General features: G+C 40.9%; 1 protein-coding gene across 1 annotated transcript; it reads right to left on the bottom strand.

Moving 5' to 3' along the window:
- Positions 1 to 3,378: 3,378 nt before the first annotated feature.
- Positions 3,379 to 26,599, bottom strand: PHAF1 (phagophore assembly factor 1). The gene is made up of 17 exons (XM_073659094.1): positions 26,531 to 26,599; positions 22,507 to 22,632; positions 19,090 to 19,172; positions 18,755 to 18,838; positions 18,623 to 18,666; positions 17,161 to 17,240; positions 16,976 to 17,070; positions 15,772 to 15,869; positions 15,570 to 15,682; positions 13,024 to 13,157; positions 10,102 to 10,185; positions 9,390 to 9,472; positions 7,928 to 7,971; positions 7,765 to 7,808; positions 7,300 to 7,358; positions 6,128 to 6,200; positions 3,379 to 4,575 (listed from the first exon to the last, which is right to left on the bottom strand). Exons 2-17 carry the CDS (start codon positions 22,568 to 22,570, stop codon positions 4,486 to 4,488), a joined length of 1,272 nt encoding a protein of 423 aa, XP_073515195.1. The 5' UTR covers positions 22,571 to 22,632; positions 26,531 to 26,599; the 3' UTR covers positions 3,379 to 4,485.
- Positions 26,600 to 27,182: the final 583 nt, after the last annotated feature.

Genomic DNA, 27,182 nt, shown 5'->3' with positions numbered 1-27,182 from the left:
CAGGAATGGAGAGGTGCAGGAACAAAAGAAAAACAATGCCAGATTCATGAGAACAGTGGCATTTACACCAGATAAAAAAATACATACCACTGACAAGCCACAGCTCCCTCTTTAAAAGGGCCAACCCACTTGCAATAGTAAATGTGTGTTTGACTCATTCGGTGACGATCTGCTAGCCACAATAGACACCAGAAAAATTTAATTTAGAACATTTACGAGAAGCTTTACTCATCTGCCAACATCTATAAACCCAATTCAGAGAACTGATACAGAAGCCTATTATAGATGTTCCTAAGATGCAAAGAGATGGGCTCCAAAGAGTAGAATGTCAGCTGTTAATATGATCTAGTGACTCTATTCACACTAAACTGACGGGACTAGAATAAGTCAATGGGATCTATCAGTAAATATTGCAAAAGGGATCCCAACTTATAGGTCAAGGCTTTTGTGTTTGACTTAATAGACCCAAATATAGGGACACTATAGTAGTAAGGACTAGAATGGCCATGGCAGTGTACGCTATACACCTACACTCGCTCCCTTTCAGATGTATTACATTATCAGGTTTGTATCCTTAAAGGGGTTGTTGGGTGAAAACAAGTTATCACCTATCCAAAATTATTGATCGATGGGGTGTTCTACTGCTGGGACCCATCTGCTGAAGATCCATAGGGTAACAACTTTAAAGGGTTTTAGTGATCTGAGACATCAACATGGCATCAAGCGCATGTGTGGCCATAGTTCCCAATGACACTCGTTCTCGAGATAGATACAGGCAATTATCAGAACGGTCATACAAATTAGAGGAGCTAACACGACCCTGTTCTCAAGGTAGATGCGGGTCCCATTGGTGGAGAAAATGCCCCCGATGTGACAACCTTTTGGAAAAAGTTCTGCTCATCAAAATTTGTGTATTTGGGAAATCCTTGGATTCTGCAAGAACTAAAGAATTTATAGTATGCAATGTTGCCGTTACATTATGATTATCACTTAGGGTAGGGATTAAGATTTTGAAGTGATACAAGTTACCTAAAAAAATAAAAGAAAAAATTCACATCAGCTCCTGGGGCATGGGATTTCTGGATGAAGGAAGACTACATGACTTAAGAAAATTACTCGGGGGGGGGGGGGGGGTTGTCTCCTCTTTTTCCTTCTGGCTCTTATGCTGAAAATTGATTTTATCTACACACAATTTAGTCTTACAAAAAAGATCATATATACAAAAATCTGTACACTAGTTTTTTTGTGGAAAACACACAAAATTTTGTCCATATATATCACAAGTTGTTACAGCAAAATATTACAAATGGGATACATAGTTATACATAACCTCTCCCCTGCACCCCCTCCCACTCTTAAGGTAATTTTGGGCCAAGTTTTTCTTTTTATTGAAGGCTCTTTTTTTATATATATAAATTTTTCTTTTTTAACATGCCCCAATATCTTACCCCTCACCTGGGGTATAGCGGCCTGTAACATGCTCAGAGTAATTGTAGAAAACCACAGGATGCTGAAGAATTCATAGAGGATACAGGCAAGAAAGGCGTAAAATTAATTAAAAAAAAGCTCTAAAAACCTTATAAAGCCTTTCCCGCCTTATATAGGCAACTTATCTGCCTAAACCTATTGCCGCGTTCGATAAATCGGGATCAATACATAACAGGTATTAAAACGTCATTGGAAATTATCAGGCAAAAATTATATGACGCACATGCTGAGCAAAGTCTTTGGCTATTGTCTAAGAAGAAAGGATAAAAATCGGGGGGACGTTTGGCTTAGAAGGACGCTACCCTTTACTTTTTATTACAACCGTTACGGAGCAAGAACAGCAAAAATGTCTTAATAAAAAATAATTATAAACAAGCTTCCTTTTTAGAAAAAAAAAATAGTAACATCATATCATCAGCAATTATAAGACTACGAGAAAAAAAAGAAAGAAATTAAACAAAAATAGACGTAAAAGCGCAAAAAAAAATTCATAAAATATTATATATATATATATATATATATATATATATATATATATATATATAAAATTTATGATTTTTTTGCGCTTTTACGTCTATTTTTGTTTGATTTCTTTTTCTTTTTATATATTTTGAGAGCAGAGATGAATTGGGTACAAACAAAAATTGGTTCGTCAAGTAATGATTAAGTAAAAGGGAAAATGGGGAGGAGAGGGTTAATTCCCACCGTATAAATAAATGCCTGAACATCCAAAAAAGATCCCTCAGATGATGTTCAGTGACTGATCAAGTAAAGTGTATGTAGTGCAAATGGTAAAAAAACAACAAAAAAAAAAAGGCGATGAGCGCATTGTATTGGGTGCTTCTCCTCTCCGATGAGGCGGACCACAAACACTGACAGACGGCAGGGCTCGTGGGGGTCACACACTGCTCGAGTGATGAATTACAAACCCCAAAACACCCTTTTTTTTTAAAGTGCATCCAAAACCTGGAAAACAGCAGAGGAGGCGACTAAGCGGGAAGCAGCAGAGGCCATTATTGCTCCCACAGAGTCCCTCTCTCCCCTGAACTTTAGGTGATGGAACCACTTTAAAGTGCAAAAGTTTACAGGTTACCAAAACCCAACGTATGAATGCCAATTCCCTGAAATATCGGCAATGCTGTTGGGCAGCAAAATGTAGAGAGGAAGAAAGGCTCCTGACATCAGTGTCCGCCTTTATTCATCACTAGATGAATTAAGAACCTACATAAAAAAGATGCGCGAGTTTGTAAATACATTTCACCACCTATAATACAGGCTGTAAATCAAGGATTATTGCAAGAGCTGCATTCACTGCTGGCTATAAAAAAAAAGACCCCCCCCCCAAAGAACAAAACAAAACCAAAGAACAAAACAAAACCAAAGACCAAAACAAACCCAAAGACCAAAACAAAACCAAAAAACAAAACAAAACCAAAGAACAAAACAAAACCAAAGAACAAAACAAAACCAAAAAATAATTGACAACCCCTAAAATGTAGGGGGAACAGTTTGTAAGAGCCCGATCTAACGGTCACATTGATAGTCTGCGGCTGCAGGGCCAGAGCCCTGTGAATCTCTTCTGATTAATTGGCCCCCTGCACTTTGTGTGTGTTGCTACGATGATGTGAAGCCAGGCCTAATAATCAGAAGGCTGCCATCAAGTGGGAAGAAATTTGCGAGAATTCAATGGGCTTTGCTCCGGCGGCTATGGACTATGGACATGTCCTACAAATCTTTCTGCTCAACCCTCGTGATCTAGGTAGGAACAATGGAAGAGTTCAGCTTTGAAGCTCGAAGAATTGTTAATGCAGCTCTGACCCAACATACAGGCTGTAAATCAGGATCAGAATGAAAATAAGCAATGAAATGTGTTTGCAGAGCTGCTCGCCTTTCTATGTGCGGAGGCGGACACACACCTGGAAATCAGATCCTTATCCTGTATATTTAAGGTCCTCATATACATTAGACTAAAGTCAGCTGAACCCGACAGTAATGCGTATGGGGCCCTCCTGACTCTCCCCGACAGATGAAGGATTCTGATAACTGATCCTTTAGTTCTGCAGGAGATAAGCTGCTGCCAAAAGAGTTTGTCAGCGACTTTCTCATAGAGAACACAGCAGTCGGGCGTAACTGTATATAGGGGAGTTGGTAGAGAGAACTACAGCCAAAACAATTTTGGCTGACCGCTATCTTAATGTGTATGGGGGTCTTTACTTTCATAGAAGATGGTACCTTTTAAGACCTGCAGAATAGGACACCTCCTCCCCCCGTGATCATTAAGATTTTTTTTTTTTTTAATTGCTTGTAATTTTTCAATGTTAAATTTGTTCTATACAACTACAAAAATATTTTTTTCTTTAAAATCAATACTTCCCTTTCAGATTTGTAGCAATTACGCAGGATCTGAAAAAACAAGCCCCCACAGCATTTGTGCGTATGGGGGTGTGGGGGTAAAATAAAAAAAAAAGCCTATATCTTATGTACACACAGAGTCGGATGGTGGCTAGTGTGTATTTGAGTTGTGAAGTCACATGATGTGTGGTACCTGAATACGTGGCTGTATATATAAATCTATGCATATATACAAACACACCAATTACATGTCCTTACCCCACAGATATATTAATGTGTTCACATACCCATGGATATTAATATATACAGATGTGACCATCACATGAATTTAGTAAAACACGAACACGCAAGGCTTCTCACGCCCCGTTCCTGCGCTTCGGCTCCAGCTTGTTTTGTGCTTTTACACGCAGCAGAGGCCCTGACATTCTGCAGGAGGAGGTTATAGGGACACGGAGGGCACGCCGGCTGCAAAAAAAAAAAGGACGCCTGGCAGGAACTGGAAAACGAGGCGACGACCGCAGACACCCACGTTCCATGCAACTGTCTGCTGCATGGCCCACGGAGCACAGTGCTGCGATCACTGTGGGCATCTGTCAGCAAGTGAAGGCACGCTGGGCTGTACAACCTCACCCGCTCCTCTCCTGCTCACTGGCTCAGCTCAGACGCTTTCTGATGCACAGTGGATCTTGGGGCTCCGTATAGGGTAACAGATGCTATATGGTTGTTTTGCATGACCTAAAATAATAAAAAAAAAAAAAAAAAAAAAAAAAAAAAAAATTTATTTGCAAGTGAAACAACTAACACAATAAAACCTCTTAGTAGACTGGCAAAATATGAAATATATATGACAAAGGGTGAAAAAAAAAACTATGTAGGTCACTATAAGAAAAGAAAACACACTTCTTAACATGGATGTTAGTTTTCATAGAAAATGAAGTCAATATAGTACTAAAATAGGAGTGCAAGGGTCATAACAGCTGTGCCATATGCAAATGATGACGCACAAATATTAAGGCTCATTCACACGTCAGTGATTTTTCTCGTAAGTAAAAATCAGTCCCAAGTTTCATCGGTGTTTTGGATCAGATTTTTATTACAGATCAGTCATAGCGGCAGTTTTTCTCATATTGAAGAACAAAAAAAAATTCTACACATATATTAAAGAATAATAAGAACAAGAATAAAATAGAATAAAAATATAATAAAAAGAAAATTATATTATTCTTATATTCTTTTTAATCTTCCTTATAAAAGGAATAATAAAAAGAATAAAAATAAATATTATTTGCATTTATTCTTTTATATTTATTCTTATTCTAATAACAAAAGGAATAATAATAAAAATAATAATAATAATTTCGCAACTTCCTCCATCAGTCTGTGAAAACCAGACCGCACATGGACGGCATCCGAGTGTCATCTTATTTTTTTACGGACCCATAGACTTGCATTGGTCACTTTGATCCACGACTCTGATCCAAATTGGTCATGTCTCTGTGATTTTGTGAGGATCACTTGGTCAGTAAAAATACACAGACGTGTGAACTACCCCTTAGACTATAATAGGTAGGAGATTTACCCATAAAAAACACAGACATAACTTGTGCGTGAAAAACTGACGTCTGAATGAGCCCCAAGTCCTTCCTCTCAACCAGTGAGAAGAGAGATTAATTTTATGTGTATTTTTGGAAGGACAGAAAAGCAAAATCTACCTCCGTATTCTGTGTTTCACCGCCTACACTCTCGCCCTGCATTACAAGAGCATAAGCACTATGTCATTTTTCATTTCTCCTGTGGGGGGCGCTGCAGGGAAACAAAGGCTTATTCCCAAGATAGTAAGTTATCCCCAATCCATGGGATAGGGAATATCTTAATGATCGTGGAGGGGTTGATCAGGGCTTCTGAGAACCGGGCTCTGCAGAGTCCCATTTTGTCTCCATTCATTGTCTATGGGACTTCTAGAGAAAGTTGAGCCCAGCGCTTGGCTACATGGATCAACAAGTTATTCCTTATCAAGACAGCAGTCAGTAAATTGGATAGGGGTAATAACTCTTTCAGTCCTTGCTATGCTTTCCCACACTTTATATCTGATGGCTTGGAGGTCCCAGCAGTAGGGCACTTTGTGAGCTCCTTATTGTCCAGGGACCCTACTGACAAGTAGAGAACCCACTAAATAAACATTAAAGTTCTCAAATCAGCCTAAATCAAGACAGATATTGTGCAGTAAGTGAATACTGTAAATGGGTAATAGGAGTGAACCACAAGAACATTAATGCTATTTACGAACCTCAAAAATCATCCTCTGTAGACCAAAACAAAAAGTTGATCCAAATGGGTTTGTGTTATTTGGCGAGGAAGATCTGCAAAATGAATAAGTCCCAAGTTTCATCGGTGTTTTGGATCAGATTTTCATTACAGATTAGTCATAGCGGCAGTTTTTCTCATATTGAAGAATAAAAAAAAAAATTACACACATATATTAAAGAACAACAACAAGAATAAAATATAATAAAAATATAATAAAAAGAATAAAAATAAATTATATTATATTTATTATTCTTATATTCTTTTTAATCTTCCTTTTATTATAAAAATTATAATGATAATAAAATGAATAATAAAAATAAATAAAAATATAGATTTGCATTTATTTTTTTATTATATTTATTTATTATTATATTTATTCTTATTATTATTCTAATAATAAAAGGAATAATAAAAATAATAATTTTGCAGTTTATTTGGCAAGGAAGATCTGCAAAATGAATAAGGAGATTATGTAGGATTACAGACTGATTTATATAATGGGAATGCAATGTATACGGAGACAATAGAGAGAGAGCAACAACTCTTATACGATAATGTATGTAAAGCGCTGCGGAATATGTTGGCGCTATATAAAGATTATTATTACTATGCAGGGGCCCTCCCAGCCATATGTGGATACAAGAAAAAAGGAGGACAAGCAGCGTTTATAAGGGGTCTAGTGCAATAATAGTCACATATACAAAGCAAATTTGTGGGGGGGGAATGGGGGTGTGTCTTACAATCCAAATTGTAGCTGCGGTGGAGCGGGGTCCCAGAGGCCGGTAGGATGACGTGTTTGGCGGTGCAGGGGCTCTGCCGATATTTTGTGAAAGCCTGGAGCCCCGAACTTTCCATACTCTTCTATGCGGTGGACTGCAGGAAAATGGCCGCCGGAGGCGGCGCATGTGCAGAAGGAGATCTCGGCACAGAGATCTAGTCTCCCAAGATTTCAACTGAGCATGTGCCACCTCCGGCGGCCACTTTCCCAGGTAAGCTACTGCAAAAGCGGATTATAACACACACCATTCTATTAAAAAAATATATTTTTTTCCTATTTTACTCCCCAAAATTTGGGGTGCATCTTATAATACGGAACTTATGTACTGTGTTTTAAACACCTTGCTTCATGTCTACAACTAAATATCATTTTACCTGTGAAGGACAACTGGCTTCTCCATAGGGTGACCCAAGTGTTCTTGAATACTGTCCCACTTGTGAAAAAAACCAAGAGATTAAAACTGATACTAAGTCAGCTGTTCGTTTCCAATTATTTACGGATGTACTAATTTCATGTCTCCAGTGCCACTGCATTGGAAGAACTTCCAGATCTGGTGGTCGTATCTCATATCGGTCAAATGTGGCGACAGGTTCCCTTTAATGAACCCTTTGGTCTAATTCACGTCAGTATTTTTGATTAAGTGATTCTATGCCAAAACCAGGAGTGCTTCCAAAACATAGAACAGGTGTCAATCTTTTGATTATAGGTTTTCTCTGCAAGTTCCACTCCTCGTTTTGACATAGAAGTACTGATGCAAAAATACTTATGTGTGAATGAGGCCTAAAAATTAATGAATGGCGGCAGTGCCCAGTCGACAAGCAGTGATGTGTACGGCTCACCTTGCTGTACGTGGTGCAGATTTCAGTCTGTGTTTCAGAGTTGTCTGTTTTAAGTGAAAAAAGTAAGATATTGTCATGTTCTAACATTAGATGCTCCAATAGGAAAGGTTGATGAAGTGGATGGGTCACAGCAGAAGAAAATGCAATTCAGCATGAAGCTCACCTTTCTTCACTATTAACGGAATCCGGAAATCACAACGATGATATCTGGTAAAAAGGGAGATTTATCAGAAAATTCTATATATTATATGCAATTATGTTCCATATAACTTTTCACTTTCACTTCCAGCAATAGCAAAACTAAATACACTGTCGGCGAAACAATCATATGAACCATCGTAGCACCGGCAGCTCTCTCCCATCTCATCTATACACAGGAGCACTATGAAAGAGACGCTGCCAGACATCTCTGGCGGCGGCTCATCTCTTAGAGAACAAAAAGATAGTCAGTCCGATATCTGACACGCTGAACCTCTCTTTCCCCCCAACATCATCTGTTGAGGGGCATCCATATATGTTGGAGGTTTCGGCCAACTTTAGTCTAATGCGTGGGGGAGAGGGGAGGGTGTCTTTTTTTGTTTACATTAGTTGGCAAAATCCACCAATTTCGGCAGAACCGGTTCACCATCAAATTTTTATAGGTGTCTCCCAACATAGTTAAGTGATACCAATAGATATTTTATTAATAACCAGGTGATGACAGGGGAAATGAAGTAACAGGAGAATAATTGAAACAATATGCAAAAGGGGACGCCTGAACTTTTGGTCAATGTTTTATTTCTTCTTTTTTGCATTTTTTTTTGTCTTTCGATCGTCCGTTGGTTTACTGTTGATCCTTGTTTGGGATATTTATGTATATTATAATTTATACAGTAATTTATGAATATTCTACCTATCTGTACTAACACCCATAAGTGTAGTTATTTATGCCTCCCAACATATGTAGATCTCATGTTTGGATTTTCATTGGTCGATTGTAAAAAAAAAAAAAAAACAACAAAAAAAAAAACACACAGACAAGCCGCTGCCAGAAGTGTCTGGCAGGGGCTTTTGCTTCTCTTTCTATTGCAAATGTATGAACCCATAAAAAAGTATAGGGAATTCAGGAGAGATAGTTGTCATATCATGTGTATACCCAGTCAAAGAATATATGTATTTAGTCTCATATGTTGCAAACATGGATGCCTATAAAACAGAATGTGCCTTCTTAGTCCCAGAATATCATACTATGATATCAATGTGGTCAACCAGAAAGAAAGACGGAAGTGTGCAGTGCTAAAATGTGGTGCCTAAACCCTCTACTATCCTGCAGTTTCCCACTAGCATCCATCAGAGTATAAATAATTCACACGAGCGTGGTGAAGACTAGGACTGGCATTTGACATTTACCACTGGGTCCAGTAATTGAAGACTTTTGACTACAAAACCAAAAGGTAAGTAATGAGAAATTATTTAGGCAAAAATCACATCAACCAAATGTCTCTGATTTAGCTGACGTGAACTCTTCCGCTTATTTGGAGCATTTTCTGTACATAAGTTTTCATAAATTTGCTGGGTCTTCCTGACTGGTGCCGGTACCCACCCCCAGCAAATCACCAGACATTTCATTTTAAGTGTCTACTCACATATTAAAATTGTAATGTCCTGGATAATTTGTGTGCAATACAAACTTCTTGGCCCTGTGGGTATTTGCATCAAATAGAATATCCTGGAAATGGAGATTTAAAAAAAAAAAGTCAAAGAGTGCAATAAACAAGGAAAAAAACAACAAAAAAAAGCATGTTAAAAAGATCAGATCCTTCGGATTTTAATGGGAAGATCTAAGTCCTTGTTCAAACAGGGCAGATTAATGAACTTCAAATCCGCGTGGTGGAAATAGAAAAGTGGCAGGATTTTTACGCTTTTTTGTTGCGGATTTGAGTTTAGTTGCACTTTCTTTACAATGTTTCACTACAGCGATTTTTCATGTTTTTTTGGGGGGGCGGTCCTTCCTTCCCCTGCGACATCATATGCACTCCCTGTAACCTTGCTTTTTGGTGCCGAAAAATAAAGAATCGCAATAATACTTTATATTTTTTTTATGCAGGAAATGTGCGCTCTATTGAAGCCAAAACGTAAAAAAACCCCTGCAGAAATAATTGATCTAAGCAGAAAAAGAAAAAAAAAACAACTAATATTATACATGTAAGCAGAGCTAAAAAAAAGAAGGAAATTATTGAAGGTCATTTTATATATTCTTTAAATGGTAATATATTTCTTCTAGATGGCTCTTTCCTGACAAGTGATGTGGAAAGAGCTGGATTCTTGGCAGCCTTCGGATTAGGCAGAAATACTCACCACTCCCAGGGTGAAATAATTATAGAAATAATCATTGCACTTGGCAGGAACCTGTTTGTGGGGGGACGGGGAATGAATCTTCATCTGCAAACATGAAAGGAAAAAAATTGATTTTGGGGGATAAAAAAAAAGCATTCAAGATATTAAATAAGAGGAACAAATATTACATAACCCGAACACTGTGCAGATATTGATCGATGTGTGTATTACGCCCAATGTCTAGTACAATGCTGGGTAGGAGGCAAATTGGGACTGAGGGGAAACCTTAGATCCAAATGACCTCTGGTACCAAATGCTGGACATCATAGTCTATCAGCACCACCAAATCGGAAAACTGGGCACTAAAGACTCATGACAGTTTTCTCTTGGATAACATAGCTTTAAAGAGAATCTATGAGCAGGCTTTTGCTATGTAATCTGAGAACAGTATGGTGTAGGGGCAGAGACCCTGATTCCAGCAATGTGTCACTTGCTGGGCTGTTTGGTGCAGTTTTTATACAATCCTTGCTTTCTCTGTTGCAGATCTAGCAGTTCTCAATGCTGAGCTGTGTATAACCACGCCCACAACACTCATTGGCTGCTTGCTGACAGTATACACAAAAAGCTGCCAATCAGTAGTGGGGGTGGGGTTACACAGATCAGCTGGACGGCCTGGCATGTGAGGCCTAGTCCTGCAATGATAATCTCCTGCTGATAAAACACTGATTGTATTGAAACACCACCACACGGCCTAATAAAAAGACACCCCTGGAATCAGGATCTCTGCCCCTACAACATACTGCTCTAAGATTAAACCTGCTGACAGATTCATTCAAATTTATTAGCACTGTTGGAGCAACTTAATTAGCAGGTCATGTGGACCGGAGCCCAGAGAACCGCCTCCTACCTTCCTATTTTGACTAACCGGCCAATTGTGACATCATTGTTCGTGCCCAAATTTGCATCGCGTCAGGTCGGCTAACCAAAAGAAGAGCCGCACATGTCAGGAGAGCAGGCGGTTCTCAGGGCTCCCGTCCAGAGGCCACAGATGACTGACGAGGCTGATGGACTGGGTCCTGTGAATCAATTCGCACCAACACTACTATTATTGTAATATCTCTTCTCGTCTGCTCTCCTACACCCAATGGCCATTATAATATGTCTCATAGAAATATATAAGTTATGAGTAGCATATGAAAAGAAATAGTGAGGCACCAGTCACACTATGCAGCTTTCAATTGTCGAGCACTAATCGCTGCACGCTGCATATGAAAGAGTGTTAGCCTGGAAACCAGGTAGACAGGGCACTAGCCGTGTGCATGCGAGCCAGGTGGTGCAAATTCCATATATAGTGAAACTTGAGCCATAAAAGCTATAGAAATGGAACAGATAATGCACTCACCAACAGTGTTGCTTGATGATAGTCCTGTTTATTTGGGATTACACATGCGGAGGCGTGGTGCAGGTTCTGGTGTGCGGGGGTAAGAGGACAACGGCCGTTTCGCGCGAGTCCTGCACTTAAACGGTACCACTTGCGAAACGGCCGTTGTTCTCTCAACCCCCGCACCCCAGAACCTGCACCACCCCTCCGCATGTGTAATCCCAAATAAACAGGACTATCATCAAGCAACACTGTTGGTGAGTGCATTATCTGTTCCATTTCTATAGCTTTTATGGCTCATATTAGGAGTAGGCAGCAGAAGAATCATTTTTCACATTATGGAATAAGAACTTAATGATCATGCCAAAATATTCACAGCCCCTACCCTGGTGACTAAACATTCTACAAGAGGTCAGGACTCGAACCAAATCTCTAACATAATAAGTGGACATCTTCCTACCGTGCCAGTCATGGGTGAACAAAATTAACCCCTTCCCGCCGTGGCCTATTTTTGTCGTCTTTTGTGCATTAGTTTTTCCTTCCCAATTCTTCCAAGAGACATAACTAAGTTTTCTACTGACAAAACCGTATCAAATATATATATTCTTTTGTTATTTTTTTGCGGGGACAAGTTGTAGTTTTGTATGACACCATTTATCTTCCCATGAAAATATACTGAAAAATGGGGAAAAAAATTCCAAGTACGAAGAAAAATGTTATCCTGCCATTGTTTTGGCATTCATTGTGCAATAAAAATGACCTGGCAACGGGATTCTTCAGGTCTGAACAGATACAGCGATTCCAAACTTGGCTTTTTTTTTTTTTTTACCACTAAAATAAAAAAGAAAATTAAAAAATGTAGAGCTTTGTAAAAAAAATAAATAAAAAATATTTGATTTGTGACCCGCAATTTTATTTTTCTGTCAATGAACCTGTATTAGAACTTATTTTTTGGGCATTTTGATAATTATTATTTTGGGGTTCATACAATTTATTTATTTTTTTGGAAGGGCAATTAAGAAATGACAATTCTGGCGTTTATATTTTATTTGCTTTATGGCATTTAAAGAATTTTTCATTTTTGATAGACAGGACTTTTTCTTTCAGCAGGCCCACAGCTGCTATTGTCACCCATCAGCATCTCATGTCGAGGGGGAACCGACGCGCGTCTGGAATGGATTGACAGAAGCAATCAGAGCTCAGCTGTTACATGCAGGTGCCTGCTGTTTAACACAGCCAACATATGCCATGCATAGTGCAAACTCCACTCCGGAGCCCATTCCATACATCTGCACCCGACGTCTGGAACACAATCCCTACTCATATGGGTCATTCCTTTAAAAAGTATGAAGAGACGGAAAAAAAAAAAATTACTGATCTGTACATTGTAAAAAAAACACCGATAGCTCTTATTATTACAAGAGGGAATATAACATTGAGCACATGGTGGCGGAACTGTCACTACCCACTTGTCAGATGATGTGGGCAATTACTACATACATTGTGAAGTCTGTCCACTAGTGACCCATAACCATATGCAGCTGCTATACGCTTCTACTTACTTTATCCTCAGACTTGTAGAAGACTTTGTGCGGCGCACCGAGTGTACTCAACACATCCTGGCAGGAATCTCCAAAATGTATGCAGCGCTCGGTCATCCGCGTCTTTGCCTCCGCCATCACTCCAGGACCACAGCCTGTAAAGACCCCCCCACAAAAAAAAAAAAAATAGTAATAGAATATTATACATAATAAAAAATAATATTAGCAGATTTATGTTTATGGTCCCGTATATCAAGAGTGAACACAAGCATTAAAGTCGCTGTCCACCTTTGGAAACTTATTTTTTATTACTTAAATGCATTATTATTGCAGTTGGGTTTCATAACAAATTTGGCTTTTATAGGTTCTTCTTTTCCCTGTGTCAAAAATCAGCTGAGAATTAATTTTATTTAATAAAACTCAATTGCAAAATAAATTTTAGCCAAAAATATACAGTACAGACCAAAAGTTTGGACACACCTCATTTCAAGATTTTTCTGTATTTTCATGACTATGAAAATTGTACATTCACACTGAAGGCATCAAAACTATGAATTAACACATGTGGAATTATATACTTAACAAAAAAGTGTGAAACAACTGAAAATATGTCTTATATTCTAGGTTCTTCAAAGTAGCCACCTTTTGCTTTGATGACTGCTTTGCACACTCTTGGCATTCTCTTGATGAGCTTCAAGAGGTAGTCACCGGAAATGGTCTTCCAACAATCTTGAAGGAGTTCCCAGAGATGCTTAGCACTTGTTGGCCCTTTTGCCTTCACTCTGCGGTCCAGCTCACCCCAAACCATCTCGATTGGGTTCAGGTCTGGTGACTGTGGAGGACAGGTCATCTGGCGTAGCACCCCATCACTCTCCTCCTTGGTCAAATAGCCCTTACACAGCCTGGAGGTCGGTTTGGGGTCATTGTCCTGTTGATAGATAAATGATGGTCCAACTAAACAAAACCGGATGGAATAGCATGCCGCTGCAAGATGCTGTGGTAGCCATGCTGGTTCAGTATGCCTTCAATTTTGAATAAATCCCCAACAGTGTCACCAGCAAAGCACCCCCACACCATCACACCTCCTCCTCCATGCTTCACGGTGGGAACCAGGCATGTAGAGTCCATCCGTTCACCTTTTCTGCATCGCACAAAGACACGGTGGTTGGAACCAAAGATCTCAAATTTGGACTCATCAGACCAAAGCACAGATTTCCACTGGTCTAATGTCCATTCCTTGTGTTCTTTAGCCCAAACAAGTCTCTTCTGCTTGTTGCCTGTCCTTAGCAGTGGTTTCCTAGCAGCTATTTTACCATGAAGGCCTGCTGCACAAAGTCTCCTCTTAACAGTTGTTGTAGAGATGTGTCTGCTGCTAGAACTCTGTGTGGCATTGACCTGGTCTCTAATCTGAGCTGCTGTTAACCTGCGATTTCTGAGGCTGGTGACTCGGATAAACTTATCCTCAGAAGCAGAGGTGACTCTTGGTCTTCCTTTCCTGGGGCGGTCCTCATGTGAGCCAGTTTCTTTGCAGCGCTTGATGGTTTTTGCAACTGCAGTTGTGGACACTTTCAAAGTTTGCCCAATTTTTCGGACTGACTGACCTTCATTTCTTAGTAATGATGGCCACTCGTTTTTCTTTACTTAGCTGCTTTTTTCTTTCCATAATACAAATTTTAACAGTCTATTCAGTAGGACTATCAGCTGTGTATCCACCTGACTTTTGCACAACACAACTGATGGTCCCAACCCCATTTATAAGGCAAGAGATCCCACTTATTAAACCTGACAGGGCACACCTGTGAAGTGAAAACCATTTCCGGTGACTACCTCTTGAAGCTCATCAAGAGAATGTCAAGAGTGTGCAAAGCAGTCATCAAAGCAAAAGGTGGCTACTTTGAAGAACCTAGAATATGAGGCATATTTTCAGTTGTTTCACACTTTTTTGTTAAGTATATAATTCCACATGTGTTAATTCATAGTTTTGATGCCTTCAGTGTGAATGTACAATTTTCAAAGTCATGAAAATACAGAAAAATCTTTAAATGGCAAGGTGTGTCCAAACTTTTGGTCTGTACTGTATATGCATAAAAATATAAATAATTGCCCTTAGATGAGGACTACCCCTTTAACGTACCAAATTAATAACAATTTATCTGGTATAGTCTCATTCACAGGGGAATGGTTCATTGCAATGAATAAAATCCATAGGGTAACATAAGGTCACAGCAGATTTCTAATGCTGCAAGTGAACTTCATTTACTAACATTCTGCAAATGCTGAAACGCGTGGGGAAAATCCATTCAAGGCTTTTTCTCTCCTGGAGAACGACCTCTCATGTATCTTCTGGTGCTTTATTGGTGCTCTACTACCTGGCTGATGTTAGACAACAGTTTTGCTTTTTTTAAAGTCTTTGCACAAAATTAAAGTGAATGGGTGAGGTCTAATCCCAGCATATATGTACTGTTCATACTGTCCAGGATTTATTTTTTTTATTACATTTATACAGAAGTCCATAATTATAAATTGCACACAGGAATAAAAGCAAATAAAAATGAAAAAAAAAATACCTGTGCTGATCAGACGAAGTCTCAGCCCTAAAGGTCCAGATGCGTCACGCAGGACATCTACGCTTTCTGAATACACATTGCCCAGGTAGCAGCTCAGAGGCATAGGTGGGGCTCTGTCAAGATACAAAAATCAGGATCAACCATGATATGTCAATTAAAAAAAATAAAAAAAGTCTTGTAAAAGTTTGCAACACTTCCTCACTTTGTGTCCTGTAGGCTGTTACCGCTGTAGATGTACATGCGTTTCACCATGGCTCCATGCGGTATTTGAATTGATGCTAATCCATGGGCAAAATTGGGCTTTAAAGTAAAAGAAAATAATTTGCTTTTATTCTCGACATACATAATCAAGAAGTAAACGCATCACATTATGTACATTAATCCCTTACAGACTGATGACATACATTTTTGTTACAGGTCGCTGTGTGGATGGGGCTCAGAAGCTGAGCCGGCTTCATACACGGCAGATGTCCGCTGTGTTACGCAGTTGGCATCTGCCAGTAACAGCAGTGGCCGGAGTGATCATCGATTGGCGCTATCAATCACTGACAGCAACATATAAATTGGGCAATTGATGATGCATTCATTCGCCCACTGGCTCCCAGCAGCCCCGATCGTGGGGAGTCAATAAGTTTTCTCGGCGCCTGCTGAAGGCCCCTGTGGATGCCAAATAAGACATTCTGTGAAGGCTTAGTCCTCCATAGGTGTGCCTTCATAAGAGGATGAAATTATACTATATACTGTAATGCAAAAGCATCAGGTCAGGCAAAAAAATAAAAATATGGATGCTTGGAGGAGGAAGGAAAAAAACAAAACAAAAATTGTTGGGGTCCTTAAAGGGCTTATCTCAGCAATATGAAGAATATCATTTTGTTTTTTACTTCTATAGCCACAATTACTTGGCTTAAAAGCTACGATATTAAAGAGGCGGTCTAAGATTGATGAGCTGTCCTTGGCAATCAGTTTCAGATTTGGCAAATTCAAGAGAATAGGAGCTGATCTGCAGTTCTCGGCAGCGGATGCTACACATTTTTTTGAAGCTGGACTGTTCATGGTTTACATCCAGCCACCAGAGCCAACAACAGCTGATTAGTGGTGGGGTTCAAAGTGTCGGACCCCTCACCGATCTGATATTGATTAACCCATCTTAAAGCTGGCCACACACATTAGACTCACGTTGGCCTATCCCACCAATATTTAAGGGTTCTGCCAACGGTCTACTGTGTATGGGGGGCGCCGGTCGACGAGATATGTCCGATTTCGGACTGCCGATTGCATTGTTCTCCCTCCCGACGAGTCAGTCAGTAGCTTTCTCAAAGAGAACACGAGAGCATTCGACTAAATGAGCGTACCTGTGTTCAGGGGAGTCGGCTGTGATGGCTGTCGTAACAAAGAAGGTTTCTCACCTCATATTTGGGGGCTTCTGTCCAAGAATCCAGTTGAAAGGAGAACGATAAACCGCGGAAGTTGAGGTGGAACAGTTGTTCTGCTGAGTTATACACTGCAATGAACATAAGCAAAGATTACTCCTGTCTTGCCCCATGTGCACCACATCTGTGGGCTCCTCATAAGAGGCGCGAGCGGCTTTTACCTCCAGGATGCGTGGCTCCGAACGACTGATCTATCTGCTCTATGGTGGGAGCTATGGCCTGCGAGTTGAAGTGAACTCCACTGGAACAAGAAACAAAGTAAAAATAAAGACATAGTAGGTGAAAAGACATAAAACAGCAGAGAGCCACGCACAGTTACTTCCTTTATTCCAGCAATTTATGGTCTGGAAAACCTGAAAATCCAACATGACACCAAAACTGCAGATTAGGCAGAAATTTACCAAAAAGTATGGCGCTAGACCGAAAAGATCTATGACATCTTCCCAGAACTGTGGCTAAAACACTGGAAAGTTCATGAACCAGTGGTGCCAAGGTGGAGCCGAAAAACCAGCGGGCACTGAGAAATACCATCCTCAGCATGCACAACATAGAATATCTCAGCTTATATAGCACAGACCGGCTTCCGCTTCCCAAAGGAGTCAATGTTAAGGTCATTAACACTTTCCTGCTTTTGCCAATTTTCATTTTAACCCCACTTCCCTTCTTCCAGAACCATAACATTCTTATTATTCTATCTGCATGGCCGTTTGGGTGCTCGAGTTTTGCGAGATGAATTGTAGTTTTTTTTTTTTTGTAGAAAGTGGGGAAAAAATAAACAATTTTCGAGTGGGGTGAAATGGTTAAAAGAATAAAAATAATTCCTGTTCCGAGACATGTTTTTTGTCGAGGAAGCATGGAGAGGGATTTTCTGTAGCGGGCTATAGTTTTTGTGGGTATGCATGTCGTATTAAATACATTTTTTGTATGTGGGGGGGGGGGGGATCAAAAGTGACAATTTAGATGTTTACATTTTTTTTTTTTTTTTTTACAGCATTTAATATAATGTTTAACTTTATAATTTCACAGATTCGACTTTTATGGATGCGTTGATACCACTTGAAGTTGATTCAAACTTTTAGAATTATAAACTATTACTAATTTTGTAAAACTTACAAACTTTTACTTTTTTTTTTTTGAGCTTCTCTCCTCCTCATTCTTTTTCTTTAGGGAACTTCAACCAGTTATCGTTTGATAGCTTGAACGATATACTGCAATACATCAATATTGTAGTATATAGCAATAATGACGCACTCCTGTAAAGTCCAGCAGCAGGCTGAGATTCACGGGTGTTCAGTAGGGCTCCCATCTACCGTGCCAACCCATCGGAACAAAAAAGTGATGGGTTCTCCCATTCGCAACTATTTAAACGGTTAAAACAGAAGCAATAGGAGCCAACTCTGGTTACTGCTGGTACAGGCAGGCTTCTGCTGCATAATGCGGGACAATCATTATGCACTAGTCCTCTTAATTAATAGGACTCATGTACGAATATGGGGCATAAGACAGTGCAGAAGAGAGTTGTCTTACAAAAAAAGCTCAGAAAAAAACTTTTATAATATCCCTACATTAGGAAACATGGCTGAAACCATAGTGTTAGACCCGCGTCCCGGTATTTGCACTCACCAGTATTTTAATTTCACTTTTGACAAATCGTAGACTTCTATCACCTGTGAGGGGAGATAAAGATTAGAGAAGTCAGGGTGGTCCGGTTCCGGACGGCTCTCCGGTAATGGAGGTCCACAAGCCTTTTCTCACCTTTAGCCTTTGATTATAAGCATCAAACAGCAGTTTGATCCCGTCCTGAGTCAGGCTGAGGATGAGGTCGTGATTCAGGGGACACTGCGGAGAGAGGGGGAAAGCTTTATTTACAAGCCTAAATACTTATATAGAAACCTATTAGTTAAAAGGTTTCCCTAATCCCAGGTGAGCTGAGAAGGGAATTACTATATCTCTGCACCAGTCGCCGAAAGCAGAAACAGCCGAGTGGTCACCGATACAACAAGCTTCATCATTGTCATAAATCCCGAATAGCAACTCGTATTTATTAAAGGCAGCTGAGCGAGAAGAGTTTACAATCGGAGGTAACCTACCTGCTCGCTATAGAGGTTCTGCACATTTCGGATGGTCCTGCAATGCTTCTGGAGGATGGATACTGCCTGAGCCAAGGGCATGCCTGTAACCGAGAGGCGATGTTAGCGTCTGTATTCATATAGAGCAAAAATAAAAGACAACTGTTCTGCACTTCTACTAAAGGAACATAAATGACACAAGACAATAGTAAAGTTTCCCATAGAACATATAAGGCAAACTCTGGCCTGCTGGGTGGTTATATTTGGCCTGCGACACCAGAACCACCACCCCTATTATGCAGCCCATTGAACTGTATGGAGGACTATGTGGGGGCCCATTATTCTGTATGGAGGACTATGTGGGGGCCCATTATTCTGTATGGAGGACTATGTGGGGGCCCATTATTCTGTATGGAGGACTATGTGGGGGCCCATTATTCTGTATGGAGGACTATGTGGGGGCCCATTATTCTGTATGGAGGACTATGTGGGGGCCCATTATTCTGTATGGAGGACTATGTGGGGGCCCATTATTCTGTATGGAGGACTATGTGGGGGCCCATTATTCTGTATGGAGGACTATGTGGGGGCCCATTATTCTGTATGGAGGACTATGTGGGGGCCCATTATTCTGTATGGAGGACTATGTGGGGCCATTATTCTGTATGGAGAACTATATGGGGCCAATTATACTGTATACTGGTTGGCCCACGACTTTGCCCAAGTTTATCATTTTGGCCCTCTGTGCGTTTGAGTTTGACATCCCTGCTATAGGAGGACCGGGCATCGGTCAGATTTTCATGTGGTTGACGACTCCAAAAACATTTCCAATACAGTTGTTGTTTGTGGTCGAACAATAGACGGTTAAAAAAAAAAAAAATATATAAATAAATATATATATATATATATATATATATATATATATATATATATATATATATATATATATATATATATATATATATATATATATATATATATATATATATATATATATAGTATAAAAATAAAATAAGCCATTTCCATGTAAAGCACCGCTCCAGTGCTACCACTGCAGACAATCCTTCATTCGGGAGGTTAGAAGGTGGGTTTTGCAGGTTTATGGGGTAGCAAGCTGCATTATATGGGGGATACATAGAAGTAGTCTTAAAAACTATGAGGAGAGAGGCGGAGAAGAGGAAACTATGGTTCAGCTGGCGGCTATACGGGAGAACCGCTGCTGGTCATCTTTGCCGTTAGATCGGCAGCCCGAAAGCAGACATGCCGGATCCTCACCTCCCCCGACATCATCTATTGGGGGGGCCCCATACACTGTCCCCGACCCCACTGACATCAGGGGGTTTCGGACAACGCAAGTCTAATATGCATGGGGGTCTTTTAAAGGATCAGTGGCTAGCAAGGACTAATGAGAGATAAGAGGAGGGCAGAGACTGCATTCAGGCTGTGCGTCTCTGTACACCCGTGATTATAAACTATGGATTTATTGGGCACAGAAACTTTTTTTTTACAACTGTAAGATGTTAAAAAAAAATAAAAAAAAGGATAAGACGACTGCTCCCAAAATGACTCAGGATATTCCTTGTGTTGCAATAGCAGAGGAAATGGGAGGTCAGAGTCCTTAAAACAGGGTACAGCAGGAGGCACGTGCCAAAAAAGCTTCACGCACAAACAGGATCAGGATGTTGCTCATGTAATAAGACATAAGCCACGCTCCCCATGCGTCTCACATTCATGGTCTAACCAAACTTTACACAGCAAATGTCTTTTTTGCTTTCCTTGTTAGGTTCCTCTGCTTCATACAGGACACTAGTATGGACCAAAGCAGGTTACATGGGGCTGCCCTGTATCGCTCCAGTGTGTATAGGCAGCCATTGGTGTCAGCCATTGTTCTCGGCAGCACGCGCCCTATTTTAACAGTACAAAGTGCTGCCGAGAACGATGTTTTTTTTTTGTGCTATCCAGATCATTTCACTTGACGAACGAGCGTTTTGCTCGTACAACGGGTGATCGGCTGCATGATCATCATGACTTGAGCGTTCTCCGTTCACAGTAATTGTCCAGTGTAAATGGTCAGCTTTTACAGTCCATATGCGGACCTCAATACCCGGACTTACAGTGGGACTCCTGACCTGAACAGACAGCTTCATAGGCTTATACGAAGCTGGCTCAGTCCACGCGTTTCAGGCCTAATAATTTTTTATTTCTATAGTTCCAACATATTAGCAGCATTTTATATTTTTTTAGAGGGGACTTGTACAGACAATATATTACGGAGTAAAACATAATTCATCAGATACCAAGAGGAGTGAGGGTCCTGCTCACAAGCTTACAATCTATGAGGAAATGGGGGACATGAAAGGTGAATGGTAAAAAGTGCTTGTGTTGTGTATGGCCCGGCCATCAATATAATATATAGCGTATTCACATAACGCAGCATGAACCGGTCACCAGCCAGTATCTGTACAGTACAGACACAGAGGGCTATTATGTGCATGGCGGCTGTGTGAACAGATGCTAGGAGGGATTTGGTAGAAAATGTTGTAAGGGTAAAACAGGAATAGTTACACAAGTGAGGTGGGGCAATAGGCCAGTCAAAAAAAGTGCATTTTTAGGCCATTAGTTCTGGGAATTAATCAAATTCAAGAGAATTGGCGCAGCTCAAGAGGAGTCTTGGAGACGGGAGTGGGAAGTTCAGATTATTGAGGATGTCTTAGGTCATTAGTGGAAGGGGTAGGGTGGTAGACTGAGATGAGGAAGGAGATGTAGGGGGGTGCTAAACCATAAACAGCTTTATGGGTGAGAGTGATGAGTTTATATTGGACTCTGTATCGGATGGGTAACCAGTGCAATGACTGGCACAGGGTGGAGGCATCGGTGTAATGGTTGGAGAGGAATATGATCCTGGCTGCTGCATTCAGGATGGATTGGAGAGGGGAAGAGTTTCATAAAAGGGAGACCGATTAGTAGAGAGTTGCTGGACTCCAAATGAGAGTCAATAAGGGTGACAGTAAGTTTTTACTGAGTCAAAGGTAAGAATAGGGCGAATTCTAGAGATGTTTTTGAGGTGTAGGTGACTTGAACAAGTGATCGGATGTAGGGGGTGAAGGAAAGATCCGAGTCAAATATGACACCAAACCAGCAGGCGGTAATGGTAGAACCACACATGAAAATGGCAATATCAGATATAAGTAGGTTAGTGGAGGGAGGAAACACAAGGAGTTCAGTTTTTGACAGATTCAGTGTTAGATAGAGGGAGGACATGATGTTACAGACTGCAAAATACAGCAATTTGAATCAGACCTAAAATATATGGCCACCATAGATAGCCAGGCCTATTCCAGCCATCATTAGACCCTGGTGGAGATACCATATTCTTCACCTGTAAACATTTATGAAATTAAAAAATTTAGAAAAAACTGAATTGGGTATAATTCCTACCTAAAGTAAATTCCCATTGCTGGTTGCCCAGGGATCTCTCTGGCACAACCTCCAGATCCAGCATTGGCTCAGGGCAGGGCGATCCTTGGAGGTCAGCTGAGATCCAGAATGTTACCACGTCTGAACCTGCAAAAGGACAAGAAGAACAAGAAGAACAAGATCGCTGATCATAATACATTGGGGTTATCCGTCCTCGGTCATTATCTGTCGATCTGAGCTTTCCCTAAAGAATAAATCCAACGAGTAGAGAAACAAACCAAAAACTCAAAGGCCTCTACGAATAAATCGAGTTCAGACTTCACGTGTGCTACAATGGGATCCATTCGTTACTGGCAGCACAAACGGAGATCAACAGTAAGGTAATATCCCTATATTTCTATTCTGGTGACTACCAGGAGTGTCTAATTTTACTGGTGTCAATAATGGTATAGCATGGTTCCTCCAGTCCTTACCACTTCTCTGGTGACCTGCAGCATTGGGAGGACCCAAAAATATAGGACCGTTGGCAAGTACATGCTGGAAACATTCCTACAAGCCCAAGTAGTGGGTATGTCAGAGCTTTCCATCAGGCAGTATATACCGGCAGCTTTTCCCAACATAAGTAAAACATGATGTGAACAAGTCCTTAACGTCCTTCATACATACAAGACAAACAGGAGTCGAAAACCAGTCGTTCCTCAGTTGGTAATATAAAAAAATAAATCTAGATTACATCAATTGTGTTACATTTTTTGGGACGACGTTGCATCCAGTACTCATGATCGGACAAAAAAAACAAAACCCAACACACCCAATCGGGTCAACGTTTGGCCATCAGTCTAAACGAAATCGGTGAGGCAGCCGACGATTGTTCGTTATGGTTGGATGCTTTTTCTCTAATGTGTATATGGGGTCTTTATATGACTATATGTACCCTCTTAGAGGTTAAAAGTATTCATAAAATTTCCTCAACAGGAAATTAGGAAACTCGAGCGCAGCATGATTCACAATTACAGGTGTTCTCGGATGATAATTGGTCAGTGGTGGTCTGACAGCTGGGACCCGCTCCAATTGGCAGAATAGGGACTTCTCACCACCCCCCCACATCCCAACAGGACACCTTTATACCCCATTACAAAATGTTGCAGCAGGTGGGACGCCTGAACACTGCTGCCCTCATTCTCTACGGGGCTGCCGAAAAAAAAACAACTGAGTCTTCGACAGTCCCAATGGGAATGACCGAAACGCGCACTGCCCCTCTATATTAAAGGGGGTAAAAGTGTCCCGGTCTACCGATCATCAAGTTATTACCTATCCTCGTCAGTATAATGGATAGTGTCATGAATGATAATGCTGGAAATTACGTGATAATGATGACCTCTCTTTAGGGTCCGTATAAATCGGACCGAGATTGAAACACAGTGCATAGAAATATATGAAGCAGTCACACTCGGGTAGGTAGAGCAGCAGGCCAGTCCGTGCACTGCGTTCTGATCTCGGCCCGATCTATATGACCGTCTGACTGCGCCCTCATGATAGGTGATCAATATCAGACTGGTGGGGGTCCGGCACGTAGCACCGATCAGCTGTGGCAAAACTTTTGCTCCAATATCCAACACCACTGAAATACAACAATGACATTCTCCTCCGAAGAAATGATTTTCAACAGAAAACCGGTGGCCGTGTTCTCAGATCCGATAGCCATCCAAAGATCGTGTTTTATAGAAGTGTTGACAAGTAAAAAGGCGATTCTTTGTATTGGAAACAGTAGTTTTAAAAAAAAAAAAAAATTATTAAAGCAGTGGAATTTTTAATTAATGAATCTTATTAACAAGTTGGAAATGTTAATTGGTGTAGATAATGAAACGACAGATGAGTTATGAGCAGCGTTAATCACAGCTTCCCGCACATTGTCGTGACTCTTGTTTATAATGGAAACCACCGATTCCCCAGTCATCTAAATGTGTACGGCCACTTATATCCTCTGGAAAGCGCCCAGATCCAAAAGAAATTCTGACCGGAGATTACATTAAAGACTGAGGCTTCTCCAACTCTGAGCAGATATTATACATCCACATCATCGGAAAATAATATGCAAATACGGAGGTGAACCCGATCCGGACGGCAGGATAAAGAGGTGCAATGCGTGCAAAAAATCCACAAAATAATGGACATGATGCAGATTTGAAAATCCGCAGCATGCTCTGAAATCTGTGCAGATTTTTTTTCTGGAAAAATAAGTATTTGATTCACTGCCGATTTTGCAAGTTTTCCCACCTACAAAGAATGGAGAGATCTGTAATTTTTATCGGAGGTACACTTCACCTGTGAGAGACTGAATCTAAAAATTAAAAATCACATTGTATGATTTTTACATAATTAAATTGCATTTTATTGCATGAAATAAGTATTTGATCAGCTACCAACGAGCAAGAATTCTGCCTCTCACAGACCTGTTAGTTTTTCTTTAAGAAGCCCTCCTACTCTGTACTCATTACCTGTATTAATTGCACCTGTTTTACCTCATAACCTGTATAAAAGACACCTGTCCACACACTCAATCAATCACACTTCAACCTCTCCACCATGGCCAAGACCAAAGAGCTGTCTAAGGACACCAGGGATAAAATTGTAGACCTGTACAAGGCTGGGATCTCTGGCTATAAGATGCATTTTGCAGAGATCTGACACGTGTACACAATGCATCCATCACACAGCAGCGTCATGCTACGGTAGTCACTGTGTCGTGGTACGATCGGGTGACGCTTCCACAGTCTGTGGTGGATGGCAGCATCAGCCTTAAGTTCTTACACAGACCCTAAATACTAGAACAATCATTTTCCCTATAAACAGATTAAATCAAACCAAAAGGAGGAATCAGCACCAAACAAGTCCTACAAAAAAAGTTCAATACTTGGTGCTATATTACAACCCACTGACGCGATGGGTCCGTCAGTCACTGTTCTGGAGAATAGCTGCTGAAGTGCTCTTGCTCTCCTGCATACACAAAACAGTTTCGGGTAGGCAAGGGCAAAGCATTGGAATGAAAGTTCCAGCTCCTATAGTGCTAGCAGAATGCTGGTGAAATCTGCTGAAAGGCAGGAGATTGGTGGGAAAGATATAAGAATTGATGGAAGTCTAATAAATGAGGGATTAGAGGAACATGGATCCATCTGTAAATTATTGTAAAGCCCCACTCACATGCTCCTAACATACAGTCTCATTCAGATGTCAGGGATTTTTCTAGTGTCAGGTTTAACAGAGTTTCATCAGTTTTTCTCAAACTTCTATAAAAACAGGTAACACACTGTCCCATGATTTTTTCTCAGACTTGCATGGGTGACACTGATCAAATCGGAGTAGTTTATTTTCGCTGTGGAAAACCCGGTTGACAAAAACACACGGACATGTTAGCTGCCAAATAGACTACAGGGGGTACGAGAAGAAGTAGGTGAAAAAGTTATGTGTGAATGAGGCCTAAACCCACCGCTAGGTGTCCATCAGAGCACCCCACCCCAAAAGTCCATATATCACCACCGCCATATAAAGTATGTAATAGTGTAGCAGCCTATGAAATAGGAAGCAGCGCCCACCCCGAAACCCCGCTGCTGAAAACATAACACGCCAATGTGTGCGGGATCGGAGGCAGGACGTCCTGGGGGGCCGCGAGGAGACACCACAAGTCCTAGCTGGGCAGTCACATGATTCCCATCAAGCACAATGGAGAAAATATATAATATATGTGTGTGTGTGTGTGTACACACTATATTTATATACAAAATAGTGTGAGATAGATAGATATATATATATATATGCACCTCCCTGTGGATACAGTAGGTGCAGTTATACGTATGCACCCCCCATACAGCAGTCTGTGGTCACTACAGGGTTGAGGTCATGCTGAGCCTTGTAGTCCCCCAGCAGGTGAGGCGCCACAGGTAGCCCCCCAGACACTATGTGGCCGCCGCCACCACTGCAGCAGCCGCCCTCCTGCCCGGTGCGAGGAGCCCGCCACAGACACGTCCACAGCCCGCACTGCTCTTACCTCTGTTTATGTTCTTCTCCCGGTCGCTGCTGCAAAACTTCCGGTTCTGGAGAGAACAGCCGTAAAGTGATACTTAGCTCCGCCTAGCGGCAGGAGGAGGCAGTGCGGGGGGATGGTGGAGCGGAGGCCGGGGCTGCAGGCAGGAGTATATATGTATATGTGTTGTGTGTATACTGGGGGCTGGAGGTGACGAATGGCAGCAAATAATGCAAGTAAAAATTGTAAAAAGGAGCTGTCATATTACAATAGAAGTGTCTTTTTTTCTTCATTGTCTTTTTAAGGTTTTTGTATTATTTTGTGTCTTTTTGGTGTACGTTTACCCTAATATTAATATTTTTTACGCTTTCTGAGAAGGTTGCGAAAAAAAAAACCAACAACCTGCAATTGTTAGATCACTAAAGGGTTAAACGGCCTTGATGAGAGATTTCCCCGATCCCGGCTGTCAGTCCTCGTCAGGCTTCCTTGGCAACCTGCTGTAAAGCCAATGGAAAAATGGCATTCAGTTTTCATGTTTTTTTTTTCTTCCATAAGATAGAGGCTAAGATGCTGATCACTGAGGGGTCTGAGCGGTGGGACCCTCCAAGAACACATTCTCGCCCCCCCCACCCCGCTCCATTCATTGTCTATGGGACTTTCTCCAGGACCGCCATAG

Source organism: Phyllobates terribilis, unplaced genomic scaffold (genome assembly GCF_046119375.1).
Source record: "Phyllobates terribilis strain yellow unplaced genomic scaffold, ASM4611937v1 Scaffold_13__5_contigs__length_258822181, whole genome shotgun sequence".
Classification (NCBI taxonomy): Eukaryota; Metazoa; Chordata; class Amphibia; order Anura; family Dendrobatidae; genus Phyllobates; species Phyllobates terribilis.
Note: the sequence above shows the minus strand (reverse complement) of the source record. Positions and strands in the feature narration are given on the sequence as shown.

Coding starts and splice junctions, on each gene's coding strand:
- PHAF1 (XM_073659094.1), bottom strand. CDS start 22,570: ATGCTGGATCTGGAGGTTGTGCCAGAGAGATCCCTGGGCAACCAGCAA. Junction 17,241..18,622: donor AAAGTGAAATTAAAATACTG/GTGAGTGCAAAT, acceptor TTCTTGTTCCAG/TGGAGTTCACTTCAACTCGC. Junction 13,158..15,569: donor ACTTCGTCTGATCAGCACAG/GTATTTTTTTTT, acceptor GGGTCTTTACAG/GCTGTGGTCCTGGAGTGATG.